This window comes from Amphiprion ocellaris, chromosome 10 (assembly GCF_022539595.1).
Source record: "Amphiprion ocellaris isolate individual 3 ecotype Okinawa chromosome 10, ASM2253959v1, whole genome shotgun sequence".
NCBI classification, from domain to species: domain Eukaryota; kingdom Metazoa; phylum Chordata; class Actinopteri; family Pomacentridae; genus Amphiprion; species Amphiprion ocellaris.
In genome coordinates this window covers 20686913-20699529 of record NC_072775.1, presented here as the reverse complement: position 1 = coordinate 20699529, position 12617 = coordinate 20686913, and the positions used below count along the sequence as shown (strand labels likewise).

Genomic DNA, 12617 nt, shown 5'->3' with positions numbered 1-12617 from the left:
AACACAAAGTTGAGAGTAGTTGTGAGTCAAATTAAAAGACTCAAAAAGGTTAATAAAATCAAAGATAAATTAAGTCATATACATTTATATTAAAATTTCCTAGAATAAAGACTATACCATATTTGGTTATGATGGAAAGCAAATGCAAAGTCAAAACATTCCTGAATAAAAGCAGATTTTAGCTCAAATATGTGATATTGACTTTTAAATGCATTTCCAGTCTTTGTGCTAAGCTAAACTGACAGTCCCCTGGCTGTAGCCTCATAGTTAATTAACAGCTGTAAGAGTGACATTGATCTTGAATACTTCCCAGGTTTTGCAGTGTAGCAGAATTTTGACATCAAAGCCTGTTCTACCTGTCTGCTTAAAAACGTTGTAATATCTTGTGCCATCATTTATTTTAGGTCCGTTCGGCAGTAAGGAAACGGTGGCACCGCTGGCAGGACAACCACGCCCTTCGAGTACGAGTGGCACGAGCCATGTCCATCCCCACGTCTCCCACCAGGATCAGCTTTCACAGCATCAAACAGACCACAGCTGTGTGATGGAGGGAGCAGACACATAATCTCAACTGCAGCATCTATAGGGAGCAGACTTGTAACTTGCGTCCACTACGGACTATGAAATGATTTGCAGAACTGACTAATTCCTCTACCAAGGCCACCATATGTCCAGTGTGACTGAAGAGCCCATGAGATTTATTTTACCTGATGGCAAAGTCTATTTTAAGTGCACATGAAGTACATAAGGTCGTAAGAGGATTCATTTTGTTATAATATATTATACATGACTTACAGGGTTGGGGATTTTCTGACAAGCGGCCATAAAATGGCATCATCTTCATCATCAACATCATCATCTCGAGTCTTACTGTGTTCTTATCACTGCCACCTTACTGCTCATTAGCGGAGAAAGATAATTCCACGGGATTTGCAGTAGGATTTCTCAACAGCCCACTTGTACGAGCAAGCCACTCCACTGTTTCTTAGAGGCGGGGCAAAGAGAGACACTTGAAAGTTGATTGATCATGATGCACTCACATGTTGCCAAATGGCCATTTGTATTTAAAAAAAAAAAAAAAAAAAAGCTCTTTGAGTTGCGTGCTCCTTGACATCAACAGCTTCTTTACTCAGATGGGAAAGAGGCTTTTTGAAAAACCGTACAAAAAAGAGCTTATGATTCCGTCAGGGCTCTCTGTAGTGAAAAGGGACTAAAAATGTTTAATGTCAAGTAAACAATTGGCATTCATGAAAACACAATCCTGATGCATATGTCGTGGTAACTGTGAGCTGTGGCTATTTTATACGAACAAGCAAGGAGCCTTTATATAATGTGTCCTCAAAGGGTCTGAGTCCTTTTTCTGTCAGTCATCTTTTATGCAACACTGATTCTTTTGGTCCTGTACTGTATGGTGGTAAACATTATTAAAATACTTAGTTACAAGCTAACCTCTCTGTTCTGGCTGTTTGATCTCACCACTAATTTTGACACCCCCTTTATCCGACTATTCTCTCTTCTGGGAAGGACAGTGTCAACACGAGGAGCAATTTGATGCATTGTCTGTTAGAACTTCTGTTCCAGATGAGCAGAGATAAGATTATATGTATCATTGTATAGACTGAAAGCAATTCAGAGACATTTACGGTATGTGATGTATACATATGTTAAGCGCAACGCAGGGATTTATTGTACAGGCGCAGTGGAAGCAGATTATACTCTTTTTGGCTTTATGAAATCCTTCAGGCTTTCTCGTAATCAGTGTCACAACTAAGCTTCTGGTTCTAAACGAGAGAAGCTTGATGAAGTGAGAACCAATTGCTTCCCTCAACACTTGCCCTGGTCAGGTCAACATATACGGGCCGCCTGTAATGCCAGCTCTTATGAGTCCTGGGGCTGCTCATGCAACCATAATGGACACAACCATGCATCTGATTTGGCAAGGCCTCAAAATAGTTTTGTTTTCTGTTAAAGGGTAAAAAATAGAGATGAAAAATTTGCTTTAAAACTTATGTTCCCTTGTGTGTGTCCACAAAGAGGAGTTTTGTTTTGCCAGATTACATGATGAAGAATGTTAGAAGATCTGTTTGACATTTTGGGAAATACTCTTATTGGCCTGCGGAGATGGATAGCAAAGTAAATGTCAGTCTTATATCTGGTTTTTAATTATAATTCTATAGTAGGTGTTTGTTTTTATGTATAGGTTGAACAAAACAAGCCACTTCTGCAAATTGCTGTAAGTGAGCAGCAGTGGAGTAGCAGCTTCTCTCTGCCTCTGGTTATATGCTAATTAAGCATATTCCCCAAAATATCAAACAAGTCTTGAAATGGATATTGTTGAAATGACTTTGTTGTGTATTTATTTATGTGTTATTTATTTATTTATATGCATATTTACTTTGTAAAAATGTCTTGAAAAGACTGTGAGTAAATGTGTTTGAGGGTGTTGTACAGAACAGAAAATATTTCATCACGTCTTGATGTAAAATTAACTTTTCATATTTGTATTTTGTAAACTTTTGTTACATTACAGCGGACATTTTTTTTTGTTGTTGATGTGCTGCTTGGCTGGGCCGACGGGGGCCGGTGCATTAAATATTAATCACAAAACGACTTTGATGTAAATATTTTACCTGCATTTCTGCAGCATCACAACTTGTGCAGCTGTAACAATGCACACCCTTCCATGGCACAAAAACACAAGAGTATTAAATTCCATTATAGTTGTGAAATATTTTCATATTGAAAATTTAAAAAAATGACATGTATTCAAATTCACCAAAGAGACCAATTATGTTTACCAACATACAGATTTTATATTGTCTACTTATTTCTATAGTTTCCACTAAACATTATTGATTAAATCTTGTTGACTTTATTTTGTATATCATTTGCTAATTTACTGTACATGAAGTGTATTCAACACAGTTTGATGTCAGACCTACTAATTTTTCTGGAAACCACCCATGTTGCCTTACAAACAAAAGGAAATTGATTTTTTTGTGGAAAAAAGCTCTTGTCTCTACAAATGAAGCGTCATTGTGTTACTGCCATGACTTGTACATGTATGTGTGAAAGAAAAGCATTAATTTGAATTAAAATTGTACTCTTGTTTCTCGGGCTCTTCATATTAAAACACTGTTTTAGAGTGGAATGTCAACAACAGTGATCGGTGTAGACTGAGTATATCATGCATTATGTCTATTCATTTATACTGGGCAATCTAATATTAGCCACGGATTGCACTAATAGGATCGGTTTAGCTGATTCACTTACTACTTATCTCTTGCATAGCACTAATGACTCAAACAAGTATTCCTATGATGGGGAGGATGACTGTAGCTTCAGTGACACTCTGACATGCATTGTCTGACTTGTAAATATAGTTTTCAGCCATGGAGAGAAAAGATGCCCTGAGAGAGACCCTGCTAGATACACTTTCATACATATCAGGCTGGGCTGGAGTGAAATGGAGCAGAAACTACTGCCTGTGCCCAGGGCCCCGAGGACTTGATGAGTTATACATCCCCAGACAATCAGCCAGGACTCTGATGCAGTCTAATAAAGGCTTGTTGTCGCAATTAATGCTTTTGATGGCTGACAGCAGCTTGAATGGCAAATAGTAGATGTCGTGTCCATGTATATGAAGGCCGCAGGCATGCAGCACATTTGCACTTTATTGTGGATTACTTGCCCTGAGCTTCCTTGTGTCTATATTAAACAGAATTTCACCAGTCATTTCTTCGGCTAAAAAAAAAAAAAATAGACATGACAACCTAAGGCTGTTACTGTATCTAAACTACTATATCATAATAATAATAATAATAAATCTGTACTGTGTAATTTCTCACATGACTTAAAGGTCCCATATGGTAAAAATACATTTTTATTGTGTTTTATGTGCATTATAAAGTTGGATGTGGAACGTAAAAGACAACCCTCCAGCTTTACAAGCCTTACTGAACTGCTTCCTACCAGACAACAAACCATTAGATATATAGCTCAAATTCTGACTGATCCTGCTCCTCACTGGCTCTTGCTTAGAGGTGAGCCAGCCAGAAAGAGCAGCTGCCTCTCAGTCCCCCCCAGGTCTTTACTATCTGGAGCCTCTTCTGCTAACTCTAAGAGGACTCAGCCACAAGCAAGGTACACCAAATGTTCTGCTGTTGGCTGCAAGAGTGAACACAACTATCAACAATCTAAAGGCATTTCAGGCATGTGAGGAACATGCAAACTCCCTGCAGAAAGATCCCAGGTCCAGGCAGGGATGTGAACCAGGGATCTTCTAGCTACAAGGCAAAAGTGTTAACCACAGAGCCACTGTGCAGCCCCAGGTAACTTACCATTGGCTTTAAATGTATACCTGCAGGTCAGAACTATCTGAAAACCGTAAAGCTGAAGAACATTTACAGATGGTGGAAACATTAACAGAAATTTAGAAGCAGTAAACATAGACTGGGTTGGTTACTGTGTTTTCATGCTACCTTTTGTGCTTCAGTGCAACTTAAACAAACCAGGTGATCAGTTGGTTTCTCTCCTGCTCTCTGAGCTCACATGAATTGCATTGTAATACAGTTAAATTCCCAATAAAGCTGTTATTGTCATAATTTTCTAGTTATGTTGTCAGACAGCAAAATTACTATGAAATAGTGACTGAAATGAGACTTAGTGTTAACTTTCCACATGTCCATTGCATGTCTAAACTACTGATTTTATAACCCCAACCCTGTCCAACAAACTCAACATACATGAGTTGAAAACAACAGATGTGCTGTGAATATGATCATTTTCCCTTCTAAAATGGAGCTCAGAGACACATCTTTATGTTCATGTTAGTTGCTGTATAGTTAACTTTTTTGCTCTTTTCTGTCATTTAGAGACGCAAAGAGAGTCTTCTTCCTGAAGGGGGCGTGGACACCGGCATCCAAGCTGCATTTAAAGCTACAGACACTGAAACATCTCATTTAGAACAGGGCTAAAACCACAGGTTATACGCTCATGGTAAAATAAAGCATCTTTGCAATATTCTGAGCCAGGAATTGAAACACACACTAATTTTAACAGACTACAGACATTTAATGTGATTCTTTCGTAAGGTCAACCAGACGATTTTACATATATAGGTGAGTTCACAGTAATACCCATAGGGAGTTGTTTTTAGCCTGTAAAGATGTCGTCTGTGGCTCTGGAGGAGCTTTATCAATCTTTTCCATCTCGGCTTCAAGGCTGCAAATTTGTAAGGCTAAGCCTGCATCATAAACTGGGAGCGTAGCATGTAAAATGCATTTACAGGCTGGAGGGTCTGAGGACTAGATTTGGTGTCAGCGGGAGATACAGGATCTAGCATTTCTTCAAAGGAGCATCATATGGAGTCTGCTTAGTTGTCTCTAGGTGTTAAAATTCCCATTCCTCACTGAGACCTTCTCATTCCTTGAGGCTTCAATATTCAAAATGAATACTTTACCTTGAAACAACAATTGACACAACTTCATCTGAGTGTCCATTTAGTAATGGCTCCTGAGCTTTCAGTCACTGATTGCCTTTATGTTTGTTTTTGTTCGTTTGCTTTTAAATGTGTATCTTGTAAATCCTTCAGTATTGCACTTCGCAACTCCTACCCTTCAGTATTTGTTTTATTAGAATGTATTGCTACATTTTAAGTTTTTCAAACGCTATTCACTGATTGGACACATAGTTATGTTCATGCTCTCAACAGAGGAAGGGCAGACTGCTTTGTATCATATTTTTTTGTGTGCAACACTAAAGCTTAACCTTTGACCAATAAATATGCACTGTGGATGCAGAATATACAGTATCTGTCCAAATGACGAGGCTAATCTAAAGAATGAAAAATGTTTTATTTCAACCTTTTATTTCCTTAATGGTGAGCCTTTGGGACCTGACAGTGCATATCAATTAAGTGCACTGTGACAGGAGTGAAAAGAAAGCCCAAAGATACCAAATAAGCATTGATTTGTGGGACTATATATATAACTCTGTGGGGTCACACTGTTTTTGTTTTACTGGAGCCTCATATCTTTTGCTATGTGAGTCACAGAAATAATATCTGTACTATAAGATACAAGCAAACAGCTGACATAATTTTTGCTTTCGTATCCAGATTTTTCAGCATATTGGGCTATTTGAATATGCATCATACTGCTGTAATGCCACATCATAAATATCTAAAAAGTAAAGCAAACCTACAGTTTTAAGCATGTTATTGAGTTTTCATGACAAAAACAAATGTATGTTCATTTGGTCTCATCAAACTTGTAGCCTCAGGAAACAAATAAATCATCAGCGCTTTTCCAGTCATTAATGACTGAGAGACCACATAGGTATAAATTATGCTCAAGGTTTTCATTTGATTGAAGGTTGCAGTCACAAAAATGAGAACAAAAACAAAACTTAAAGCTATTTTGGGGAAAAAAGGGAAACATGTAAGGGGTAAATGTTGAGTCTCATAAAAGGCACTTTTATGAAGATTTCCGTGAGCTGTAATCTTAGTTAACATACGCAGACTGGTACTTGTTTGTATGTGTAGCTAATTGAGCACAGAAACTAAGTATAGTATGTACACATAAGTATAAGTAAGTATAGTAGCTATAGTATGCAAATCAAATGCTAGCAACAGGCCAGCAGATGGTAAACCGCAGAGAGGTAAAGACTGTGACATGAATGAAACATCAGTAATGTACCACAATAATTACAAGAATCTAAATTCTAGCTGTAATAGTCATTAGGCTTATTATGAGCCATCCATCCATCCATTATCTATACACCGCTTAATCCTCACTAGGGTCGCAGGGGGGGGGGGGGGGGGCTGGAGCCTATCCCAGCTGACTCGGGCGAAGGCAGGGGACACCCTAGACAGGTCACCAGTCTGTCGCAGGGCCACATACAAAGACAAACAAGCACTCTCACATTCACACCTACGGGCAATTTAGAATAATCAATTAACCTCAGCATATTTTTGGACTGTGGGAGGAAGCCGGAGTACCCGGAGAGAACCCACGCATGCACAGGGAGAACATGCAAATTCCATGCAGAAAGATCCCGGGAAAGCCGGGACACGAACCAGGGACCTTCTTGCTGCAAGGCGAAAGTGCTAACCACTACGCCACTGTGCAGCCCCCTTATTATGAGCCTTTCTTTGAAATGTATGGTTATTCATCGCAACATGAAACCAACCCCGTACTGGTTGTATGAAATGGAAATTTGAATTTAAATGATATTCAATTATGTGGTCCTAGTGGGATGGGTGGACTGTGACACTTGAATGTTAGAGGTTTATTATGCTCTCCTTGGCATGTTTTAAATCAGGACAGAAACTTTGCATCTGCACTCAAGGAGTCAAAAACTAGAAGCAAGCTGTTAGGATTCTTTCTTCATTTCACAAAGGAGTGGCTGTTGTTCTGTATCCAACAGTGTTTAAAGAATCCCTCTATTTAGGATGAAGAAGACATTATTTGGGCAACAGCTCTCTCTGTTGGCAAAAGAAGAGAAGTACTACTCATCCTCAAACTGAATATACATTAAATTTACTTTTTTATATTGTTTCATATGTTATGTTTAAATATTTTTAAAATTCATCCGTACAATGATTTGTATTTTGTTTTATTTATAACATGATCCTGAGATAAATAGCATCTTAATGCATACTATACAGTATGTTGAGACAGAAATAAATCACTAAAATGTGATTTTCTCTACATCTATGTTTCTATATCTACATCTGCCTCTTTGTCTTGTCTGTAACATGTTTTTCAGGAAGAGTAAGTAATTGCAATTAAATTCCATGTGTGACTGATGTGATGTTATTTTTGTCTATACACATTTTCTTCTGTTGATATTTTAGGACTAGGAGAGAAAATTATTATTGATGGATAAATGCTTTCCTCCTTTTCTTGTTCCCTCTTTTAACTAGTCTTTTGCTTTACCATATTACACAGTATATAACTCTCTGAAAAGCAAAAATAAATAAATAAATAAACCACCACCACAGGGCACTGTACACCATCGAAAGAATCTATTAACTATCATCAACAAAATGAACTGGGGAAATGTGCAATGTGTGTACAGCATCAATACAAGGGTGGAATATTGATTACTGAATTATAGATCAATCCAAGACACATGGAAATTAAAAAATATACAGGATGTCATTAACAGATCTTCCGTGGTCCAGATTTCGCAATCTCTGTTGTCCAATGAAGGCGCAACAAACTCAATACTCACTCAAATCAATTTCATAATGTACTGTGTAGCACCTGAATGACAATGAGGCTGAAACAAATGTGCCCTTTTTAAGATGCCATGATGTGCTTCACAAAAGCTTCATAATTTATGCATCCGTTGGCATCCTCTTGGTTTTGCATCAGCTGCTCCACTTCATCCTCCCTCATCTTCTCACCTGTAGTACATAATGAAGAAACCAGCAGAACTGTCAGCTTGGTACACATCCTTGTGACCACACATGCATAAAATTAGCTTCCATTAAGGCTGTTCAACTCACCCAGTGTTGCCAGAACGTGCCTGAGTTCAGCACCCATAACTGTGCCGTTTCCTTCCTTGTCAAACACCCTGAGACCCTCCACAAAGTCCTCGAATGTTCCACGGTCCTTCGCTTTGCAAATGTGTTGGTGTATGGGCAGAAACTGGTCAAAGTCAAGCATCTTGGTCTGCATGTCTGTGGAAAATAATCCAAGTGCTGATTTATCCCAAAGTTTGTTGTTATGACCAATGGTGAACTTTATTTAAACTTTTCTCTGTGCTTTAAGATCCAGTTAACACCAATCTGACTGCACACACACACACACACACACACACACACACACACACACACACTGGAGTGACCACATACTTTCCATAGTACCAACCTTCAGCTTTGGGCTTTCCAAGGACATGCATGATCTCTGCATTGGTAGGATTCTGGCCCAAAGCCCTGATTAGGTCACCACATTGGGCGTACGTGATTTTCATCTCACTGGTTGGTGTTCTATCAAACAGCTGGAAAGCATCTTTGAAGTCTGTGAACAAAACTGAAACTGGTTATTCCTTCAGAAGTCTATGCATTTTATTGTGATTCAAGAGCGCTAACAGAATCTTTGAAGAAAGGTCAGCAGAGTAGTGATCTAGAATGGTATGCCTCAGATAAAAGGGTTCTCTGCTAATGAAGCCTGAAAGAGTGAAACCCTGAGATGTTCGACTCTACCTTGACTAACATGTATCTTCAATTCTTTACTAATCGATTGAATAAACTAGATGTGTATCTTTTAAAATAACAGCACGTCTGATCTAGTGTATCAGCAGCTGTTGCTCAACATTTCTCACACACTAATGGGGGGCATGATCACACAAACCATTTATTCCTTCTATAAATAACTAGCAGTCCATGCGACACAGATGACAGTAACAGTAAGAGCCACCCTAAACCTTACCCTCAAGTTGTTCAGGGGTGAATTCCAGCTGAAAACAGGGAAAGCAAACAAAGAGGTTAGAGGCTGCTGATCATTCAGGAGGTTGCAGGTCACAAGACAAGAGAATGGTACAGATAGCAGATTGAGAGCGCATGGTATGCATTATGATATCGCCTCCACCTTCATTATGCCATTCCAGCAAATAGAGTTACCGTCATCATCTGTTCTGGTCGTTGTTTATCAGTGACCTTGGGTCAAATGCTCCCTTCTCACTGAATGTATACAGACTGCTACTGTCAGCTTCATCTGAGTTTATTTATAGATACATCATGTGGCAAAGAATCTTTGGTACTGTAAACTCTGGATATAACAGGATGTAACTAGGATATCGTGTTACTTGCTTGAACACATGTTGGACCAAAAATATTCAAATATTGTTTATGAATTCATCATATTTCTGCAATGAGTGAAACAAGTGCTTTAAGATCTTAAAATTATATCCTATTTTTCAAATCATCATTATCTTCCAATTATCAAATTATCTATTTATTACAAGCAAGAGCTATATATTGCTGTATTTAACAGTTTTCGAAAACAAAAGGTCAAATTACTTGTACAATTTAAGAGTTTGGTAATTTAGTTTAAAAAAAAAAAGAAAAAGAGAACGTTTGACCAGACGATACGTTTTTACAATCTGCTTTGCCCTCCAGTTTAAACTGTTATTCTAAGTCTAAAAATAGGTTCTTGTTCTTACCCACAACTAATTTGGACTTTTTATACTCCATGTGTACTTTGGACTCCTGTCAGTTTGTGCCCTAACTTTCTGTCTGTTGTCTGGATATCTAAAAACCCCAGCCTCTCTGTGAAGCTTTGTGAAAATATTATCCAGAACTTCTCTAAGCATGTTTAAAGATGGATGGAGATGGCTATAATTATCTGTATTTTTCTTCCTCCCGGCTTTTCCACCCCTCTGCCTTCAGTGGAATGGTGTGGGTGGTCCGCTACTCAGAGACATAATGAAAATCATATTTTGTGGCTTTAACCGCGCTTCATTGTAACATGGCGGCTTGCTCGACCAGGAAAACATTTATCCATTGAGAAAGGGCCAAGTCAGCAGAAGACAATCTTTCCATGATGTCTGACACACCAATTAGCTTGCTTCTGAGCCTCACCCTAGCACAAAGCTACAGCTTCTTTAACTGTGTTTGGTTATGCATGTTCTGTAAAGCTGTGAAATAATAAAGCTACAATACAGATTACCATGATAACACAAACTCTTTCAGACAACTGCACTGGCCTGGTTGACTTGCACTGCCAAGTTTAGGTCACATGGGGTCTCTGATGCTCTTTAAACACATGCAAAACTAATAACACCGAACCACTTCTAGGAAATCTCTTTTTTGGGTTAGGTTAGGTTTAGGATTAAGATTATAACAAGATTCTAAGTTTTGTTTCCACCTTAAATAATTATTGCTCATTTATGAAAAAAGAAGACATATTCACTTAGAACACTCTAAATTTAATTGTAACCTATCTCCATCTCATCGTCTGTCTGCACTGGTACACATGGCTGCTGATGTTTTACCGTCACTGATGCCGGGTCAAACTCCGGAGTCTTGGGGCGCTCAGGCTCTGGGGGTTTAGGGGCCGCTGGGGCAGCAGGTTTTGGCTCTTCCTTCTTCTTAGGGGCCATTTCTAGAAGCACTCAGGAGGTAAAGGGGACACAGCAGATCCTGGACACTGCTGACAGAGGTGGGCGGTTAGAGCCCCTTTATCCACAGTCCACAGGTGTCACCCCCCCTTTATGTCCAACCACTCTGCCAACAATAGGGAGACGACTATAAAAGGATATGCCTTTGTGATTCTATTTAAGACAAAGCCTGTTGTTATGTGTGTGCGTGTGTGTGCGTGTGTGTGTGTGTGTGTGTGTACACAATCAAAATATGGATGATGGAAACCTATATTAGCTGAAATTCTAAGCCTGGAACCTTAATCAGGCCATTTTCATCAACACAAGTGAGTCCTCTCCTTGTGTAGCCTAACCAATGTTAGACTGCTGACCTTCGTGGGTGAAGTGCGATAGTTATTAGTGAGAAGGGGATGAAAAAAATGATGATTGCAGAACAAGAGGGGCAGTTGTTTAAATTGAAATACTACAATGCTCTGTGATGAACAGCAATTATCCTTGATTAAAATTCAAAATCACAACCAATGACACGGCATTATTCACTGTACACATAATGTGCCAGGACAAGCCTTAATCATAACCGTTTATCTGGTATGATCAGAGGGATTTATGCAGCATTAAACTCTAATCCACGACAAAAAAGCATCCGCAGAATGTTGTCTCTGTCTGATCTGAGATTTTCAACTGTAGTTATATGTGGACAAGCCTCTTTTAAAGCTGAGCATCAAAAACACACAAGTCAGGAGCGTAATCTGGAATGACACTAAGTGCCTCTTTATAAAGCTTCCATCCACGCTTGAAGGGAAAGAGACATTTCAGTGGCAGTTACAGGGATGTCTTTGGTGTTTGCATTGTTACTAAATGTCAAATAACTCCAACAAATTTTCAGTTATTTTGAAAAAAAAAATCATAAGTGTAGCATCCTCGAAGCTGACATTCATATTAGTGTCACAGTTCATGTGATATTTAGATTTAACAAATCCTGGTTAAGATGTACATTCACAGAGCTGCTTAATGGCATTTTCTTTCTAATAAATATTGGTGTTTTGCATCCATACTATAACCTGTGTATCCGACTGTAGAACCTCAAACATATTTAAAAAGCAAATTCTGTAACTGACGTATCCATGTCAGCAGATTTCGTCAACTACAGTGGCAATAAAGCAAGCCTTAATTGTTTATGCTGATAAAGTACAGAATGTCCACTCTATAGCCTATTTTAGAAGACATTTCACCCTAATAAGCATTAAGAGGTGTATAGATAGTGGATGGATGGTTTTAATTTTGAGGAGCACAGTCTACAGGTGGTGAACAGAATAGGTATGGCTTAAGATTGGCATTTTGATTTTTGCACCAGTGCTCCTATCTATTCTGATTTTTCTGTCTCTTCATATATGGAGGATGAATTATGACTCATTCATAAATAAATTAGATGTTTGCTTTGTTTTGTATTCCCCTCAATCATTCTTAAATCCCTTTATCATTGCACTGAAAGATGTCACTCAACAGCT

At 38.6% G+C, this 12617-nt stretch overlaps 2 protein-coding genes across 2 annotated transcripts in view; one reads left to right on the top strand and one right to left on the bottom strand.

The window, feature by feature from the left end:
- Nucleotides 1-3111, top strand: part of LOC111568629 (corticotropin-releasing factor receptor 2) — a 42527-nt gene extending 39416 nt beyond the window's left edge. The window contains exon 12 of the mRNA XM_023270356.3: nt 405-3111. Coding sequence (XP_023126124.1) covers nt 405-545 — 141 coding nt within the window. The 3' untranslated portion in view covers nt 546-3111. The remainder of the gene's footprint in view (nt 1-404) is intronic.
- Nucleotides 3112-8007: 4896 nt separating this feature from the next.
- Nucleotides 8008-11192, bottom strand: myl13 (myosin, light chain 13). Its single transcript, XM_023270349.3, has 5 exons — nt 11005-11192; nt 9441-9468; nt 8880-9029; nt 8516-8689; nt 8008-8413 (listed from the first exon to the last, which is right to left on the bottom strand). Exons 1-5 carry the CDS (start codon nt 11110-11112, stop codon nt 8307-8309), a joined length of 567 nt encoding a protein of 188 aa, XP_023126117.1. The 5' UTR covers nt 11113-11192; the 3' UTR covers nt 8008-8306.
- Between the last annotated feature and the right edge of the window lie 1425 nt (nt 11193-12617).